Here is a 20,484-nt window from a genome sequence, read left to right on the forward strand (position 1 = left end):
TTATAGCCCCATAAAATGTTAGGCTGATTTCGTATTTTGGTGATTCAGCTGTGCGCTAGTTTTTCATAAGAGTTCAAACCTTCATGAGAGTGTAATTACATTTGGGAAACCAATTAAACGCAATTTGTAGCAGCAAAGGACTTGAATTTTCATTTTGGCTACTTAAAAAACCTCGTTAGTCCGTTTTTTTACATTTGACACAGACACGGAAATTACGACTCAAAAACAGAGAGCAAAGTTCGTCGCAAGCAGAGAGGCAAAAATTACTCAGGAAATTCACAGCTTGCGAGGGGAACAATGCGCTGAGGGAGAGGTGATTATCTAAGGCAGGTGAAATTGCTCGCACAGCGTCTTTAATCACAAGATGATTACGCTTTCTTGCAGTGATGAAAAAGCGGATGCGACGAGCAGCCTGCGCGCAAACTAACTCATTGAAAAATTATCTCGGTCCTATGTTGCGACGTCAGTGACTCATTTAGAAAGCCGAAAGATTCATTCTTGAGTAAATATCTACATTTTGCGGCACGCGTTTTTAATTAAGGCTGCCATCAATCAACCGAACTGGAGCATCGTTGAGAGAAAGAAAAACGTTGATTGAATTGAGTCAACTTTGCCATCTTTGAATGAGCACCTTTCCATAGAAGTTGGGAGAGACCAGTGAAATCAATTCGCAGAAGTGCTATTTTTGTCGTTCTGCCGCCATAAATTTCCTCGGGTCAACTTGACTATATCAGATATTGCTATTCCAGACTGTTTAGTAAATTAAGCTTCATTTCCTTGGATAAACATAGATGTACATTATATACAATTTAAGCTGCTTTTTATTGGTTCGGTATATAGTAAAGGTAAACTGTACCATGATTAATACATAATTTTTATTTCAACATTATAATATATTCTAATAATAAAACACAATTCCTTCCTTCTGGGATATTTTTAATAGAAAAAAATTTAAAGAGAAATTGCCAAATTGTTTTCCGCATATTCGACTCTTCAATTGAGAGAGGAGCGAATCCCCAGCCGGCAGAAATTTCTGCCCAAGCCAATTGGGCGTTAAAAGCGTTTCTGGCAAAACAAATAGGCGACACTTAAGGCAAACTTAATAGATTGCAACATAATTTAATAATAAAAAGCAGCAGCAGCAGAGAGGACTCTTTCAGCAATATTGGCCCCTGGCTGCTCGCCGACCGGATCAATAAATTTCTTCTCTTTCTCTCTTCCTTCGCAGCGCGTCCGCAAAGACTCTTGCTCTTTTCCCAACTCTTTCGTGCGCTCTCTCTGCCTCTTCTTATTTGAGGCGTGCACTTCACGCCCGAGTTCACCTGACGAGACGCAACAACACCTCGGCTGGACCAAGCCCTCTTTGAACTATAAAAAAGCCCCGCGGCAGATACGCCTTTTTATTCATATTCACCAGCCAGCACACTTGGTTTCACTCTCTCCTGCTCTCCCCAATTTTTTACGCCCATGCTCTGTCCGTCTTTTTCTTTACCACGCTGCGTGTTACACGACCCAAATCGCCTTTCTCCGCCGAGGAATTCCGCTCATTGCTCTGCTCTTGATGCCGGCAAAGAAAATGCGAAAGTGAATGAGACCTTTTTTCAATTTCGGTGTTTTAACTTTTCGCCCGAAATTAGATTTGCTCCGAGGGCAGCAACTAACAGCCGACGCTGGTCGAGGTCGTCGCCAACGGCGTCTGCTGGGCTCTGTCGCCGTGCCACCACAACTCACTTTTGATGCTGAAAAACCAACTGACGATGTGCCTCACTCACACACACACACACATTTATGCAAACATTTGAACCCAGAACCCCTGAGGCTGAACGTGTGCTACTCGTTCGCTCTAATGTGTCCAGGCACTCATGGGTTGCCACGTGTCCTAAGACATATTTGAGGTTAAAAATATTATTATGTGTTATGAGTTATGACTATTCCGGTTTGGTCAAATATGCGTAAAATAAAATTGCTTGCGCCAGTATTTGAGAGTGAGTATCAATCCAATTTTGTTTAATAAGCAAACAATATTCTCTGAATTATTATTTAATTACACTACGTGCAATTATCAAGCATTCCAAATCGTTGTACATATAAAATGCTCAAGTTTTCCACGGAAGAATCGATTTTAACTTCTCTAAGTACCTAAAAATCCATTGAAAGCAGCTTACATTTTTTGGGAATATAAAACCCCTTCAGTTTTAGATTTTACACAAGTTTTAGTCATGTATTCCTGACATGGTCAAGATTGAAGACACTCTGATTTAAATAAACGCTATACTTTTGACATCTGAAAAGCATATTAAAAAATAAACATATTTGAACATTTTTAAGATGAAGATCACATATTTTCAGTTATAGGGTCTCATCTGAAGAATTTCTTTGATATTTTATGCTTTTATACGTACCTGGCAAGTGGCAACCCTGCAGGCTTTGGCCAAATGAGATGGTAATTGAGAGGCGCGGCGGATTTAGTGCCGCGCGGCGCTGAAATCACATTTGGCAGCCAGGCTAATCGCTTTATTTTTCATATCGACGCCAGATTTTAAAGCCGCTCTCATCCCCGGCCGTTATTATTTCGGCATGAAGGCCGCATTTTCTTGGCTCCGAGCGCTGGAGAGAGGTTGTCAAACGCCAACCGACCGAAAGTGGAGCTTAATTCTCGCCGGCGGCCAGGTTTCTCTCGTAAAAATGAAGAAGTCGCGTCTCCGAGATGAGATTTTGATTTCAGACACGAGTGCAGTTTAATGAGAGCTTTTACGTGCGCCCCCTTTTTACGCTCACTCTTCGCATCTTTTTATATTTGTATTTAAATTTTATTTTTCTCATAAAAAGTAAGCCAGCTTTATGAAAGAAAATTAAACCCAATATAGATGAATATACGCGTGCAGAACCATGACATCTTCATTCTTGAATAATTTGTTAGGCAAAGGGTCTTGTGACCCTGGAAATTTACGAGATCACTAGGTAAACAAAGAAAAAAGAAAGAAATAGATTTTTCCTATACTATTCTTGAATGTTAGGCTCCATTTTTGTTCCTAATTTCACCACGTGTTAAAAAATCAAACTTTGACTCAAGCTGCCAATCTCTTTATTTAGCTTTTATTGGTATACACATATATGCTTTTTGCTTAATAAAGTGGATAAAATATTCGTACATAGCGTTCCATAAGGAAAAATTTTTCACTGTTACATCATCAAACCCGTGGCTCGTTTCTCCATTACCTTCGTCTTAATATTAAGCAGTATTGTTATATCCCAACTATTTCTCTCAGGTATTTCATGTATGTGTGTACGCAAAGAGTGCAGAGTGTGAAATAAATTAGTCAGTCTCTACCAGTCAAACAGAGTAGCTCGTTCCCTTACCTACCCCAAAGAAAATGTAACATAAGTGTCCCTTTACCTTACTTTTCACTATGCATATCACAAACGTTGATGCTACAAATTCCGAAGCTGAGTGAGAAATAAAATTTCTTCTCACTGGTGTCCGCTTTGACGGGCGTCGTTGCCGTCGTTCCCAAAATGCTTTCAAGTTTACCCCATTTTGCCCTTCAAGACCCGCACTTTCTTTTCGCACGCTCTCGCCAAGGCCGGCGACTTTTGTTTCTGCTCTTGCTGCAATGTAACATTTCCATTCGACACATGTTTTTGGTTCTTTGGCGCTCATATTCCTTGTTTTATTTGTTGCAGGATTGGACGTTACAAGTGAAATTCGTGCAAGAGCGCGACGCCGGGCTGTATGAGTGCCAAGTGTCGTCGCACCCGCCAACAAGTATTTTCATAGACCTCAGAGTCGTCGGTAAGTGCAAAAAACACGCGTCTAGCTCTTCTTGTTCTCCTTAATGAAATCAAGCGTCGCCTCTTCTGCGAACACGATGAAATCGGGCGATCAATTCAAATGGAGTCGGGGGAAGGGTCCGAGCGCTGCACGCACGAGGAGCGAATTCTGCGCCCACGACGACAGACGAGGGCAAAGCGAATCCGATTGAACAGCCTTCGTTGGTAATTTTGGGGCCGGCCAAGCGGCTGCTCGAAATTAGATGCGAGAACTGCGTTCGAGTGGGTGGCACTTTTGGCTGCAAAACAAAAGCCTTTTGCACTCGGAACAGCTTGCTCCGAAATCTTTATTTTCAAAAGCTTTGCCAACCCTGTTCCCGTTGAAAGAAAGGCTAACTAAGCAGTTGAAGAGGGGGGAAATTTTGATATGAATACTATGTAATGTTAATTTATTATTAATTTGTGACCAGTTAGCATCAAATTTTATGAGCGGTCACTTGTATTTTATTTGAACAAAATAAGACCACAAAGTTTTTTTTTTCAATTTTAAAAGAAAAATTACTTTCAAACAACTGGTTGGTTGCAACGAACCGTTAAGTTCAGTTTAAACTCTCGTAGAAGATGCAATGCAAGCCTTTTTCCTTTTCCATCGGATCGATTGCAGAGAATAACAAAGAAAAGCGAGTAGACAGTATTCTGTACCCGATCTCTCCCGCTATGTTTCTCACGCTATTTTTTTCTCTCGGTGGATATAAGTGTGGTTGAGGAAAATTGCACTTTGCAGCCGGAGGAAATCCATGATTGCGATCGCATGCAGAGTGAAATTAAAAGCTTGAATGGTAGCAAAAAGGGCGCGTTTTAAAGGAAAATGCGCGTGCAGGACTTTTGATTGAGATAGATATTCTTGCAAAGCGTAGCAAAAGCTCAATGACTGAAATTTATTCCTTCATAAATAATGGATTATTTCAGCTTGCAGAATTTAATAAAAATTTACTAGAAAATGTGACAGCGAGTGAGTTATGAGGAGACTCCTATTTAAAAAAATAAAATGTTTGAATGTCATGTGACAAATTCAAATATTTATCAGTAAATTTTGTATACATACACGTATATTACTCAAGTTTAAACCCAAATACAGATTTAAAAGTAAAACTTGAGCTGCTCCTTCTGCTCTATAACTTAAGTAAGTCTTGGTCTGGCCAAATAACGAGGTTCATGTAGTTTATAAAAAAGAGAGTTGCCAATTTAAAAATTACTCTTATAAATAGGATTGATGTAATAAAATAAGTTGGAGGAATGAATAAACAAAGTTTTGATCGAATTGAATCCGTTTAATTGCAAGACGATTGAAATAATATTAGAAGAATGCTGTAAAAAGTTTCAATTTGTTTTCATTACATGATTATGAAAACTGTTGAATGGAGACAAACTTTTGAAACGGCAAAGTCTGCACTACTTGTTCTAATGTTGAATTTCAATTATGCCGTGTTATTAATGTAATTTTTAAACTGATTTTGCAGGCTTCTTGTTCTGGAACAATGAATTTATTGAACATTAACCCGTGGTTTTGCAGAGGCCAAAGCCGAGATTGTGGGACCGGCAGAGAAGTTTCTGAAGATGGGCAGCACGCTGAAGCTATCGTGCGTGCTGCGACAGAGCACGGAGCCATTTCTCTATGTGTTCTGGTACCACAACAACCGTATGATCAACTACGACGCGGACCGCGGCGTCAACGTCAGTGCCGACGAGAGCCGCACTAGCTCGACGCTTGTCATCAGCTCTGCGCAGCGCACTGACTCAGGCAACTACAGCTGCGTGCCCAACAACGCCCAGCCGGCGTCCACATACGTACACGTGCTCAATGGTGAGTTTTTTCTATACCCTGGAATTATTTGGTCAACTGTTAGAATTTCATTTCAGTCCTAGAGACAGTAAGACTATGTCGATGTTTATTTTGCTAAGTTACAGATCATCAAAAATTGCTGTTGATATCAACTAAAAATTATTCAATTATGTATGTGACAGAAAAACTGTCAGCACCTCAGTCTGTTCTGTCTTATTTTTCTATATTCTAACTTTTCTTGGCCCTATCTGCTTAATACTTCCGAGCGAATCCGAAAAGCATCGCCGAACGGATAACATGGTCGGTGGAACTTTGGCCCAATTTGGACATCTTTTTTATTATCAAAGAACATACGCCAAAAATCTTGAAAGTAAAAATTGAAAAAAATCACCAAAGTAATTACGGTGACGTTATCAATTTACTGCAACGGCACGACACTTCTGATGATATTGATTTTTATAATAGCATAAGACAAAACCAGAAAAATCATCAAGTTAATCCAACAGTCACGCGGTAATATTTTTCATGTATCCGACGTATCCTCGTCTTAACTTTTCCCTGAACATCACGTTACATCGTTCTGGCCATTTTTTGCCCAGCTCTCATCTACGCATTGAATGTTTTCGAAAATTCCTACAGCTCTTACATCCAAATTTAAGATGAATAAAACAGCATATGAACCTGTGAGAACGTACCTTTCAATAACCATTTACAAGTTTTAGTGATGTATCATAGATTAGAAATTTGATCCCCTTCTTGCATTATTTCCTTTAATTCTATTTCTGCTCTGATCCTTGGAAATGAATTTGAGAGGATATCTTTATAAAGAAGAAAAATTCTGACTAAACGTGACTGTATTTAGAACTACTGTTGAAATTCAAAGATGAGGTAGAATTTCTTAATTAAGTTCCTGGGAAGGCGCTCAATATGGCCATTCTTCTCAAAAATTGCAAAAGTCATTTTCAGAGGGAGTAGACGCTTGCCTTTGCCCTTATTGATCTTCATATATTTATTTGTGTACGCATGGTCTGCTTCGAAAATAGTTTGTCTGAATTCCTGCCTTTGCATGGGGTGAGTGCACTCAACTTTTGAATTGTACAAGCAGCGTACGTAATGCATTTTCCTACTTGAAAGCTTGCGAGCAATGCGACTGGCGAGGAGAAGGAAAAAGCAAATCGCTGTCAGATCGCATGCACACTGCGGAATAATTCAAGTTTGCGACCTATTTTCTTCGAGGAAACAACGAGTTACGCCGCTTTTGATATCCATTGATGTCCTCTGTATGCTTCTGCATCGGTAATTTTATTACATGCACACATATAAATATCGTCGGCCTCTCAAGCGAGCAGCACAAACAAGACATCCAAGGAGAGAAATGATTAAAATCTGGGCTTTGTCGGCGACCAAGTGTATTAAAATGGCTTTATGCTATGGTGCGATTGCTATTGTAAAAATCGCGGCATCAGCAATTCTTTTGAAGCTAAAGAGATGCGGAAAGCTTTGGTGCAAATTGAGGCTTTGACCTCTTATTCAATTTTTTGCGAATTTCCTTTTGAATTTTTCACGTTTGGACAGGTAGTATTTTTTACTATCGATTTTCATATTTTTCTTATGTTTTCTAAGTAGGTCAATTCGATTTTTTTTTTAAATAAAAGTGATAAGAAATGATAAATGAAGAACTAAAGCTATAATTTTCTCGCAACTTTCTTCCAGATAATAATACTGCTTGAAAATAAACAGAGTGCTCACTTTCTCTCCCAAATTCACAGCAAACTTGTTTCGCAAGTGTAATTTCTTTCTTGTTACGAGCAACATGCAAGTTGCGCATTCCTCGCCAGTAATGAAGACGAAACGCGCGTTGAACAACTATAAATTAATTTCCCGTCGTGTGGCAAAAGTTTGGCTAGAAGTGATCAAAGTTGCGATTTCTACTGCGTTGAGTGGAGTTTGCAATTAGTTACGTAATAACCACTATCCTAATAAGTGGGTGGTCTCGGTTGGCTCTTTTGCCACAATTATGTGTGGATGTAATCATTTCTAGAAGGGAAAGCCGCTTCTAACAGTGATGCAAGTTCTAATAAAATCATTAAAGGAAACATCTTTAACCAAAGGTGAATCGAAGTTATATATCAACAACTTAAAATAAAATAAAATGATGATTTCCGAATTTGCTTAGGAAACGATAAATATTATTTATCATTCGGGCAAATTGCTTTCGGGGCATTCCTTTGAGTATATTCATTCGGGGAAATTCCTATTGAGTTGAATAGCTTCAGGCCGTTTACGGCTACCTAATTAAGCACACACTACATCCCACACACATCTATACTTTCTGCTAGCTTTGAATCAGGTAAATTAAGGATATTATCAGCAGCAAAAATAATCTTGAGCTGCGATTATTCTTAAAAGCGTTAATGCAAACTTGGTCTCGTGATTAAGAACATTTATGTTAGCAAATAAGGTATGCTACCATTTTTGATTCACTATAGCAAGGGTGTCGAACAACTCTGGCTCAGTTTCAGAAATTTTAGATAGTTTAAATAATAGCCGAAACCTATATATATGTGACAATTCTTGAAAGCAAATTTTCACTCGAGGTTAGTTGCATCCTTGTTATTATTTTTTTTACTCAGCTACTGTTGCTTTAGAATTGCGACAACCATTCACAAAGATTAGCAGTATGAATCAATGGAATTTTCTGATTAGTTTTTTTTTATTCCGATAAAATCATGAATACAACACATCGGCGAAGAGAGTAGGTGGTGTTAGCTAATTGTTTCACTAACTGCGTCGATTTCAAAAAGGGCTTAAAAGGAATGGCAGGGAAATATAAGCCAATTTTATCACGAGAAACTATAAAAGCTTAGATAGCTTATTGTTAGGTGCAGTCTAATGTTTCTCTTATTCAAAATGCACTTCTCGGCTAGAATGTAGGAATATTGGACCCTCGGGGCGAAGAAGTGCAAGCCAGCAAAAAAGAGGTGGCAACACAAAATAGCCCTCAGCGCAAACTGCTGTGTTCGACGAAACGTGACTCGTACAAAGAATCGGCAGCGAATTCAATTTGTAAGTAAAAAAAGGCTCTCAAGCGCTCAGCAGGCCGTGCGTGTGTTGTATTTTTGCACTTGCCGATGCTTTTTAGCAAGTCATAACCAATAACATCGTAGGCGGACGTGCCCTCTCCATTATTCCGTCTGCTCGATATCATTAACCGAGTCGTCAAGTGGCGGCCACTCGACTCGCTCGCTCAACTCCTTCCGCCCAACAATGCCTCCCGGCCGAATTGCCCTCGCACACAACAAGTATAGTTAACTCGGCGTAGCGTGCGGCGAAATATTATTATTCATTTTTCATGCCGGGACCCTTCCTCAGTCCAATTTCCAGCGCTCACTCCAGATTTATGCGGTCAGGACCAAACATTTTTCCTGCCGCCACGCGTTTAGTCCTCTCGCAGGCATCTTCTTGCCCGGCAAGCGGAGGGAAATATGTATTTATGATGCCCTTTTGTAGTTCACCATCTTGTTAGCATGCTGAATGTGTAGCTCTATAGAGATGGAACCTGAGCGGCAGAAGTCGAGTTTCGACTTTTGTGAGAAGGCAGGATATTCGACTTACTGAATAATATAACCTCGCCTGCTAAAGCAAACAACGCTATTCTTGGAAGCTAAAAATGAGATTCATCCATAAATATAGGCTTCGGTTTTTACATGGAAATCCTATTTAAAAATTAGAATTGTTATATTCAGTAATATTCTTATAGAATGAAATATAATCCAATTGCAGTCTTTAGAGTAATTGGAAATGCACATATGTATTAAGAAATTCATAAGAATGGTAGAAATATAGCTTTTAACAATCCACTACTAACCTGGACCTTAACCAAATCCGGCGCTTCTTTCCAAAACTATGGCAGCAAGATAATCTTGTGAGCAGGAAGCAACCCGTTCCCATTCCAACAGTGCCACCCTGACTCTGGCGGTGACCGTTGTTAAGCCAGGCCATTGTCAAGGTGGCAAGCGAGTCAGACATAACAGCCAAATTAGACCTACAAGCGCTCCACTTTCGGCCGAAAAGTTTTAAGCGGCGATGTTGCCTGTGAGAGCCGCGTACAAACAAAGCCAGAAAACTCGTGTTCCGCTCCCGGCCGAGACGTACACGAAGGCGTACATGTGTGTGCATTGTCTAGAAGTTTAATTAAATTTCATTGTGGCGTGAAACTTGCGCCCCTCACACGTGCGTGCTCTTAAAAGTAATGGTCGCTATTTTTACCATCATTGCCAGCGCGAAAATGCAAATTCCGAAACCGCAGAGCCCAAAGATGAGCCGTGACTACCTTGAGTGGGGCCTGAATTGAAATTTTCCTAGCAATTTTTTTTCCAGGGGTCATCAAGCATCCTAATTGAACTATAAGAATTAAATCAAAGTTTTTAAGAAAACAAATCTAAATTTGGATATAAAAATATTGAAAAAGTAAAAAGTAGAATGATTTTTTTTTTACATTTTGCCATTCTACATTTTTACAACTCGTTAACTCAAGTTGTAATACAAATTCTTGTTTTCAAAAATTGAAAGTTGTGTTGCGGACCGCATGTGGGAGGCAGTCTCGGATGCTCATGTTTGGCAAATATGGCATCGTAGCAAATAAATTGCGCCCGGGTCGTTTAATTGTTGGGTCTTGGAGCGGACTCATTAATATTCGCGTCAAGTTTCGCCTAGGATGTGCCTGCCCGAGTCCACTTTAGAATAATCTGGCCTCATTAATTCCCGCGTAACCCCGCCGTCTGCATGCTCGACGCCATTTCCCGCCCGCAAATGTGTCTTCCAGCTAATTTTTCCGCGGCGCTTTTTATTGCTTAATGAATCCGCAACCGCAACTCAATAAAGTCTTTTAAAGAAAATAAATTGATCTGCATTGGCGTCCTTGATCGGAAAGAGGTCGATTCAGTGCAACTCTTCTCCGAACAACTTGATGATATTCGCGCTCAAAATCACACTCTTGGGAAATGAGTAAAATTTGCCATTAGTACGGCTCCTGCGGTTTATTCACGTGGAGCAGCTGGGATTTCCCTCTCTCGTCCGAACCAAATCTGAAATGAATAAATTTTATTAAACTAATATAGCTGCTGTACAAGTGTCAAGCTGCCGCAAAAAAGGCAATAATTATACACCCACACGGTCCGTCGTTTAATTATCGGTGTATTGATCGCAAAGTAACGCCCTTGGTCGGCCAGATATATGATGCTTGCGCATGCTGTTATGTTTATGCAGCGCCCATTGTAGCCGGCCGAGTGTGATAATTTAAAAGGCACCGTAATTGCATATCACGCCCGATTAAACTTTGCTTGATAGGAAGCGCCAAAGGGCAAATCGGATGAAACGGGATTCCTGCCTGCTGATCATTCGGAAGGCAGCTGCATGTGCTTTGATTCTGATTGCTGTTTCGCAGAGTTGTATCTTCATTTGAATAAATTCAAACGTTTGAAATTATCTTGTTGTCTCTCCTCTCCCGTTGATAAGATTTTATTATAGCTGTTTTCTCTGACATTTGTCAACATTCAATCATTTTATGGCACTGTCAAAAAAGTAATCCCAAATACAAATATATGGCTCACTTGAATGTCACAGATTTTTTATCGAATTCAAAGCATTTTTACTGGGATAGCTCTTTATTTTACAAAAATTCTCATGTTTTTAATTAGAAACTAATTCGGGAATTTTAGTACAAAATCACAGGCACTCTCACAGTGGCATATACATATTATATCAATGAAGGTTTTAAAAATAATATACCTAATAATATATTTTTCAGTAGTGACAATTCTGCAAAGAAAAAAATGAGAAAATAATCGAAAAGCTCTCACATATGTGGCTGTTTTTAAATCAGTCATATTTTGACGAGGGAGTGACAAATTTTTAAAATAAGTACTACAGCATACCTCAGAAATTCTGGACTCGTGGCAGGCTCCGAATTAATTTGCCGCTCAACAAACAAGCTGAATCGGACTGGCTGGCAACCGTCTGATTGAAATCATCATCAGAGGCGGAGGGAATATAATAATCCAGGGCATGCATATATTGGCGCACGGAAGTTTCTTGGCTCGAGTTGCGCTGGTGTCGGCAGGCAGCTTTTTCGCGAAATTCACGCGTTATTAACCCGCTGCGACGGGCTGGTGGTGCCGAGACCAACTTTTCGCATGGAAAATAGCTCCCCCGACTGTTGATAATCCCTCTGGCTGTAAACACGCTGAGCCTGCATACATACGAAAACTCGCAAATTAATTTGCCAGCCGCTCTTTTACTCATTACATACAATTCCTCGTCTCGCTGCTATTGTTCCACTTATTTCTGTTTGTTTCACCAGCGTTTTTAATATCTCGTAGCGGGCATCCGCTCTTTTTAATAAACGGAATTATTGCGAAATAAAAAAGGCAATTTACCAGCCCGCGTTCTTTTTAAATTGATTCACTTTTCCTCTGCTTCTTTTTCACCGTTCAACTGGGGCACAAAGCCAACGGGGAAATGCATCCTCCGCACCGCTGAGAACCAATTTCCCACCATCGTAATTCTACAGCTGAAGGATGCTTGAAAATATCGTTTTGCATGCGTGTCCGCTCTGCTGATAAACACAGAGACAAAAACCGCAATTTTCTTAAGCAAAACGGTTGTTTTACTTGTATTTGTGTATTTTCGTTTAAACTAAAACGCAGAAACAAGTATTTTGAAATCTATTTCAAGGATTTTTAACACAATTAATACAATTCGTTTTCTATGACAACTCCTTTCTCTGCATCAGACCTTAATTTCACTAAAATCAGCAATTTCTATTTGAAATTTGCAGGATGGCCGTTTTTCTACCCGTTTTTACTCTCACACAGACTCGTTCTTTCGAATCATATCCATTTCAGATGTGCATATTCAATGTATCTCGTCCAAACGATCCGTTTCTCCTTTCTCTGCATTTTGATGTGGCCTCAATTTCCCTGACAAAGCATGCATATAAATGCAATTTTTCGTTCTGATTAACGCAGTAGGCTATACCGCAAATTACAGAGAGGAAAAGTGCTGTTTTTTTAAGTGCAATTTATAGTTCCAGATGTAGTACCAGTCTTTCGAAGCATAATCCATTTCAACGTGGTTGGTCAAAACGATCCGTACTCCCAGGACTCCTTTCTCTGCATTTGATGTGGCCTCAATTTCCCTGACAAAGCATGCATATGAATGCAATTTTTCGTTCTGATTAACGCAGTAGGTTATACCGCAAATTACAGAGAGGAAAAGTGCTGTTTTTTAAAGTGCAATTTATAGTTCGAAGCAAAATCCATTTCAACGTAGTTGGTCAAAACGATCCGTTCTCCCAGTACTCCTTTTTCTGCAACCGACTTTAATTTGCCCTGTTAAAAAGTGCATGTAATTATTTTATTCTGCCACCACGACAATTTGCAAAAAAAAATACCGGGAGCTTTACCTCATAAACATAAACTTTTCTGGTAGGTTCAAAGATGTTCGTTAAATGATTTACTTTTCCTAGAACTACTTCAAACGCGACCCTTATTTCCTCGGTGCAAAGTGCATGCCATTATTTCGTGCTGCTAACCGCAGTGAAGTCGACCACATAGTTTGCAGATATGATTTTCCAGGAAGTGTGGCTTAGACTTATATGTTTTAACTCAAACTCTGATTCCGTCTTTCGGAGCATAATCCATTTCAAGAATTTCAAAGTAGCTCGTCAAAACGATCCGTTTTCCAGCAGCACTCTTTTCTATGCATCCGACCTTAATTTCCCCGGCACAACATTTTCTCTTTCATTTCTCCTCCTTTCATCTTTTTCGTCGGCGAAAAAGCGAATCGACGGTGCGAGAGCGTCGAACGGAATAATATTGCGAGCGTGCACGCGCGCCGAGAGTTCTCTGCTGCTCTCTATATCTCTCTCCTTTTAGCATTCAGAAAAACACATTCGCTTTGCGTTTATACATTTTTAGATTGAACTGGCAGCGCCACTGGCACACTCGCATGCATCAGCTCAAATAAAAAGACGCCGGGTCCCAGCAGAGAGTCAGTCGGCGAAATTGTACAAAAGTACGCGTATAGCGTGTCAGACGCGGGACGTGAAAGATTGAATTCAGTCCCCAAGGCGTTTCCAGACAATTAAGCTCTAAAATTCCACTCCAAGTTACGCTCTAAAATTTCAAGTCGCACCAGAATTTAAATTAAACGAGGCTCCAATTGTAATTCCCTCATATCCATATCATTTCCAGCGGTGAAAAATATCAGCGAGGCTATTTTTCACTTCCCCGTGCGACAGACATCTCGCTCGCTCCGTCTTCATAATGCACACAAGCCCATCAAACGTCTGTAGGAATAAGTCTGTGGGCCTGAAATTGTAATTTATACCACTGGCGCTAGCGTGCCCTGGGAAAAGTGTCATTCTCGCTTTTTCGTGCCGCGCCAAACATCTGCTCGAATTTTCTGACACACCGCTCGCAATTGTTTCTCACTGGTCTCGCAACTCTGCGGATCATTGCGCTTGCTGCCTGCCGGGAAAACTTTGTGACGCTAAACAGACACTAGACACAGCGTCCGAAAGGCGGGCAAAAAATCTGCAAAAAATATGCAATGAGGAAATTCTGTTTTCAACTCGGAACCGTCTTTTTCCTGTTCAGCTCATCTCTCATCTTTTATGACATTTGTGAAGCTCAAGGCTTATTGTTAGATTTTTCCGACATGAAAAATTTGTACATGCAGGGTCAAATGTTACGAAAATTATATTTATTTAGATGACTTCTAAAACAAAAACATTAACATTAATTTGATTTGTAATATAACAAAAGATATTTTTTAGAATTGGTTACACACTTTTCTAGAAGACTCCACTTTTTAAAATAATTTTATCTAAACACGTGTGGTTCGCAATAAGAGTTTCCAAAGATATCACCAAAATTTATTGCAGATTGCTATTATTTGTGATATGGCTGACATCGAATTATAGAAACTGGTTTAGAATTAACTGTTGGTTTTTCTTTTGTTAAACGTCAGATGCTGTAAACAATTATCCTACTTTTTTTAGAGCAAAATTGTGTCTCATAAATACCATTACCATTTAATGAACTATTTTTAATATTGAGGAAATGTTTCTTCGTCCCAGCAATTAATCTTCATTTCCTTCGCCAATAGATGCAGCCTCTTGCTGCTATTAATAGTTTTTTATTGATAAAAAATAAACTCGATTAATAACCATAGGTGAAATATTTAAATCATTTAACCATAGTTTCCTTGTGATCAATTTTCCCCCCTCTGAATATCTGCCCTTTCGATGATTTATTTTCCAGCAAAATCACTCACTGCTACCGTGTCTTATGTGATTTCAGCGGGCGAGAACCCGGCGGCGATGCAGACCGGCGGCCGCGGGCTGTCGTGGCTTCGGTCACCGTCGCTGTGGCTGCTGGCGGGCTGCGTGGCGCTGACGCTGTCGGCCGGGCGCGGCGGCGCCGTTGACGAGGCGAGCCGGTCTCGTCGGCGCCGACGGGTGAACAGCCTCTGAAGTGTCGCCTAATCTGGATAGATCGCAATGACGGACGACTTTTGTGATAATTGTGATGTGACGACGAGTGCAAGGACAGTTTTTCAACGCACGCAGGCACCAGCAGCTGTCGCTCGCGTATACGGCCCAGCGGATAGAGAGAAAAAGAGAGAAAGAGAGAGAGTTATCGCACACCGGCCTCTTATTAAACCATTTATCAGCCGGCCGGCGTGCGCAATCATATTTTTATCAAGAGCCTTTCCCCGAGCAGCAGCTTGGCCAACCGACTCTTTTTTGCCTCTTCCCGCCGAGGGATGAGCGACCCAACGTGAGTATCTTCGTCACACGGGTTGCCACTTGACCCGATTTCTACTTTTCAAATCGAGCATTATGTATCCTTCCTCTGCGTTTTGACGGCGAAGTAGCATACTGTGTCGGAAAATTGATTTGCCGCCGGAGACACTCATGGAATAAAGCACTGTGAGAGCCGCCATATTGGATTCTGTGAAGAAGCGATGTTGACATGACAAACAGGTCAGAACCACAAAATCCAATATAGCACCTCTCCAGGGCTGCTACTTCAAATTGCATTTCAAAGTGTCGACCTCCTGCTAATCTTCTCAGCCATATTTTCTTAAAATTTTCTTCAAAGAGCGCCCCCGTTGAGAGCTTTTCATTTTGAATGCCAGGAAGGCAACTTTCACGTGCTGTTGATACAGAGTGAATGCGCTTGATTGAACGAACCGACTTAAGTAACGGTGGAAAATAATATAATATTTCGCCGGAAACGAGTGCTCGCTGGCAACCTTATTCATTCTGAAATGTGCTGTCACTTTTTATCAGGCGGAACGCCCGCGAAAGTGCCTTCATGGGCGTGTATATTTCGTTTCTTTCTTTGTGATATTCGCCTCCCCAGGGATGCCCTCCTTCCTCGCTTTCTTTCGCCGGCGACTTTTTGCTGAGAGAAGAAATAGGCCATCTCGCAGCTCCGCTCTGCGCGCTCCTTTTTGCTAATTACTCACCGACACTACGTCTTTTCTAGGCCACGAGAGGGAGATAAAAAGTTCTTCTGCTATTTTTGTAAATAACATACCGAAAATGTGAAAAACGCGTGATTTGCAGCCCGCGGAAGATAATTCAATGTGCGTTCAGCTCCAGTCTCTCTATTATTTATGAAGACAAAGTCCATTTCCATGCACGCGATAAATCCTCCATGGTTAAATTCGTGGCAATAAAAAGTTGCTCTTCTAGCAGCGTGAGCTTGTGTGTTTGCTAAAAATAAATAAATAGCTACGAGCATGTGCGCGAACCATTGATTTACGGCGCATCGCGATTTCGCCGAATGCATGCATGCTAGCTGGAAGCCAGCCGCTCTTGCTCCAGTTTTTAACTCTGTTTATTGCCACTTTTTAGTGTCATTGCATTAGGGCGAGCTAGCTGCTGGGCGTTTCTCGTGAGAACGACTTCATGCGCGCCATAAATCTGGTTCCGCGAAGCCACGTCGACGGGCTCGTCGTTTGCAATCGTAAAATTTCAATTTCCACTCAATGGTATTTGCCAACTACATCATCGCCGACGAGACGCAAATGAAGTTGAAGAATCGACATTCGCTCTGCATTTACGGCGATAGGTTGAGGAGCATGTCAATCGCATTTCTTTTCAGCTGCTCGCCTTTTATCTTTCAATCTGTCTTTGGCAAATCCCGAACCATATTAACTTCCCATCTCAGCTGAGGCTTCAGCTTTTTAGAGGTTAAAGACATTTTAAAGAAGCCAAGGAAATAGTAATGATAAAATGATTACGTCTAAAGGGCCACAAAAGTCGGTGCTGAAGGACCAAACGATAGTTATATCAATCTGATTTAAACTGCCCAGCAAGAAATTGGATATCCAGGATATCCGCCCTATGACATCGGGCTGTACAGATGTATATCCTCCGGAGATCCATGGATATCCCGGATACCTTTTGGATACCCTTCAGATATCCATTTTCTTGCTGGGTGTATTTGAAAGCAATTTTTGTGCTACCCTACGTACCTTGCACGATTAATTTTGGAATTTAGTATCTCGCTTTTTGTTGAGCTTTGGAAGTAATTGAACCACGATACTTTCTCGTTTACACAAAATTAAAAATATTTTGAAAAAGCAAACGTCAATCCTTGCTACATAAAATTCACGAGGGTATTTTTTTTAATTAAAGCGTGCACTTCAAATTGCTATTAAATTTGATCAGTTATTGGAATGAATTAAATAAAAACATTCACAGAATTTTTTATTTCAGAATAGCTCAGTAAAAGCATTTTATCGACGACATCAACACTGGACTTAATTTGTTTATTGGTGCGAGTTTTTCATAAAAGAACGAAGCAAATGGAAGTTTTACTGTACATAATATTTTATAAATTATGGCGCTGCAGGGCCTCATTAATTTGATCCAAAAATTAAACTCAAATTTTGCAGCTATGTTTGCTCTCGGGATACACGTTTAAAATGTTTTCCCTCTTCCGGCTGGGAGCAATTGAGTTTTCACCAGAAACTGCTTGTACAGTCAAACAAACCCCCGAGCAGTGGCCAAAATGCAAAAAGTTAGGTCCCAAGTTTGTCTGGGGGTGCGTGCGGAAATTGTTTCAAATTTCCCTCTCTACGCGATCGCATGGCGTGCTGTACATGCATATTTATTCTGCGGCGGTTTGTTCGCAGGGTCTTCCGGCGGAGGCAGTCGCGTCGTAGCCCCAAGACTCCAGAATTGACATTTTGTTTTACTTTAAAATCGAGGGGCTAGAAGAGACGACGGCTTATTGACTTTGCCGCTCTTGCACGAGAGAGTATCATCGCTCCTTCGCTTTCTCCACATTTTGTCAAGCAAGAAGTGGAGCGAGTCCCGCGGCCCACGGCGAAGTAGAGCAGAATACAAACACACACACAGTGGATGCAGCTAACTTTTATTAAAATGACGGCGAATCTGTGTGCGAGTGCTGTTTATCGACTCGGCCCTAGATAGAGTTCTCCCTCTGATATTCAAAGAAAACGGGACACTTCCAGCCAGTGAATTGTCTGTAAATAAAAATACCCCCGCCGCCGGAAACTTTGCATTTTCGTCTCTCTCTATCTCTGTCGTCTATCTCTCTCTCTCTCTCACTCAACTTTTGTGTTTACACACTCAGTGTTATAGAGCAGTGCAGAGTTGAGACACTCTCCTTACTGTAAATACCTCTGTTCTCTCCAGCGCCAAAATGTATAGAAGATATCCGACGCAGTGAGTGTTTCCACTTCTGGCTAAGTGAGTGTGCAAGAAAGAAGACGCGGCCTCGTTTTCCCTATTAATTTATCCCCCTCCCCCCCCCCGAAATGTGCTCAATACGTAAACGGACTCCAGAATCAGACTCCACGCAACGCAGACGAGACGTGCAGGTTGCCCACCTTTCCGTTCCGTTAGCTATATAGAAAAAAAGAACTTGTTGGAATAACCCTGCGAAATTTCGGATGCGAGTGTCGCGCGAGACGAAACACGCATTGTGCTGATAACGAAGTAATTCATGAATCCATTAGAACAACACACATCTCGACTTGATTGTGTGCGTAAATAATGAGCGACAAGTCTGTTTCTCGCTCTTTGTGCAGGCAAACTGCTTCTCGCGATAAAGTGCAGACACTTACTCACTCGTCGCTGGCAAACAAACAGACAAAACAGTTTCCAACGCACGCAACAAGCGGCGGCCCTCTTTTCGCGCGGCACAAACACTCACATTCAACACACACGCAATTGTACTATTATATGTAATATCGTTGTCAACGACAATTATTATTAACATGATTAATGCCATTAAAACATGGAAGGCGACAAAAAAATAAAAAAAAAACATTGATCGTTATTGTATTTTATTACATTGTCGCAGTTTTATTTCATAATTTAGGAAACCCATTCATCGGCCTTGTTTAAATTAGTTCAAATCAAATTCATATTTGTGATTTTCAATTTCTTAAATAGGATGATGGTGCTGCAGAAGCGAAATGAATTCTCTTAATCAATGGGAAGACAATTATTATACTGTGAAAAGAATAATGCAATACATGACGTACAACGGGTAGGATGCCATTGATCGCGCAGATAACAGAGAAGTTGGCTGTATAGGCATTTCCGACTTGGTTTTCAATATTTTGCAATCGGCATTCATATTTAAAAGCAATATATATCTTCGTTAAACATTTTTATGAAAATAAATTTTATATGTCATTCTGATGTTCTAGAAAAACTGCGATTGAAATCCCACTCGCAAATAGTAAGCGCAAACATTGATCTCCGTTGTAACTCTTAATCTGCCTCTTAGAACGAGGAATTTACAGCTTTATGAAATTAGCAAAGAAGACAGAGAAGAAGAAGTGCACTTCGTTAGATTCAATCCGCGCAAGAAGCGTTTTAATTGGCTCGCAACGATCATCTGACAAAGTGCACATTCATAATGCACACAAGTGACACGATGGCTAAGTACGTTAGCGTGCCGACAAGATTTCCAATTCATCCTCGCGTAAACAGCTTATGCGCGCTGCATGCAGATATAATTTAATATGTGTGTATGTTCATGGCTCTACGCTCTCAGTGTAATTGCGCTCAGCTATCCGAGCTCTGCGAGTCAACGACCTATGTCCCACTTGGAAAGATTGTAGCAGAATTCAAAGGACACGTCGAAGAATTGAAATTTGTTTGAACTACACTCCGTGTGGAAAAGGCAAGGTAAATTGCTCCCTGGAAATGCGTGATGCATAATATTTTCTGGTGAATATTATTATCAGCGTATTAGATGGCTTCACATAATAGAGCGCTTGTGAAGGGAATTGGATTTATTTGTATTTCCCTCTTCAATTTGCAGCTGGATTATCGATTGAATTTATCAATAGATGGGTGAAAAATTTGAAGATCAAATTGCGATGTTTAAAGTTGGACTTTATAAGCCAACAATTAAGAAAAAAAATTGCATTGTTGACTCTCGCAAGAGTATGTATTGATTGTGAAATTTAGCAACAATTTATCTCTAAAATATGCAACAATGAAATCAGGATCAAAGACAGTTAAATTTCAGATTGCGCAAAATTGCTCGAAATTTATAAATTATTTTTTCGCTTGATTTCGATCCTTCTCGTCGCGGTCCATTCAATGGTGTGATAATTATGTGCAAAATTTCCCTTCTGGTGAAATAAATCATGATTTCCAATATGGAGGCAGTGCTCATCGCTTGATTAGCATGCAAACTTTATGGTCGATTTTCTCAAAAAATCTAATGACAACCTGGAAAATTTTTAGCTCTGTCCTCATTTTTAGATAGTTTTTCAAGTAAAGGTATAAAGAGTTTTCACAA

The 20,484-nt window shown here is 40.4% G+C and overlaps 1 protein-coding gene across 1 annotated transcript in view; it reads left to right on the top strand.

Moving 5' to 3' along the window:
- LOC135936433 (zwei Ig domain protein zig-8-like) overlaps positions 1 to 19,017 on the top strand; it is a 74,376-nt gene extending 55,359 nt beyond the window's left edge. Inside the window, exons 4-7 of the mRNA XM_065479240.1 lie at positions 3,685 to 3,793; positions 5,345 to 5,635; positions 14,980 to 15,459; positions 17,831 to 19,017. Of these exons, the coding sequence (XP_065335312.1) occupies positions 3,685 to 3,793; positions 5,345 to 5,635; positions 14,980 to 15,152 (573 nt within the window). The 3' untranslated portion in view covers positions 15,153 to 15,459; positions 17,831 to 19,017. The remainder of the gene's footprint in view (positions 1 to 3,684; positions 3,794 to 5,344; positions 5,636 to 14,979; positions 15,460 to 17,830) is intronic.
- Positions 19,018 to 20,484: the final 1,467 nt, after the last annotated feature.

The sequence above is a fragment of the Cloeon dipterum genome, chromosome 2 (assembly GCF_949628265.1).
Source record: "Cloeon dipterum chromosome 2, ieCloDipt1.1, whole genome shotgun sequence".
NCBI lineage: Eukaryota > Metazoa > Arthropoda > Insecta > Ephemeroptera > Baetidae > Cloeon > Cloeon dipterum.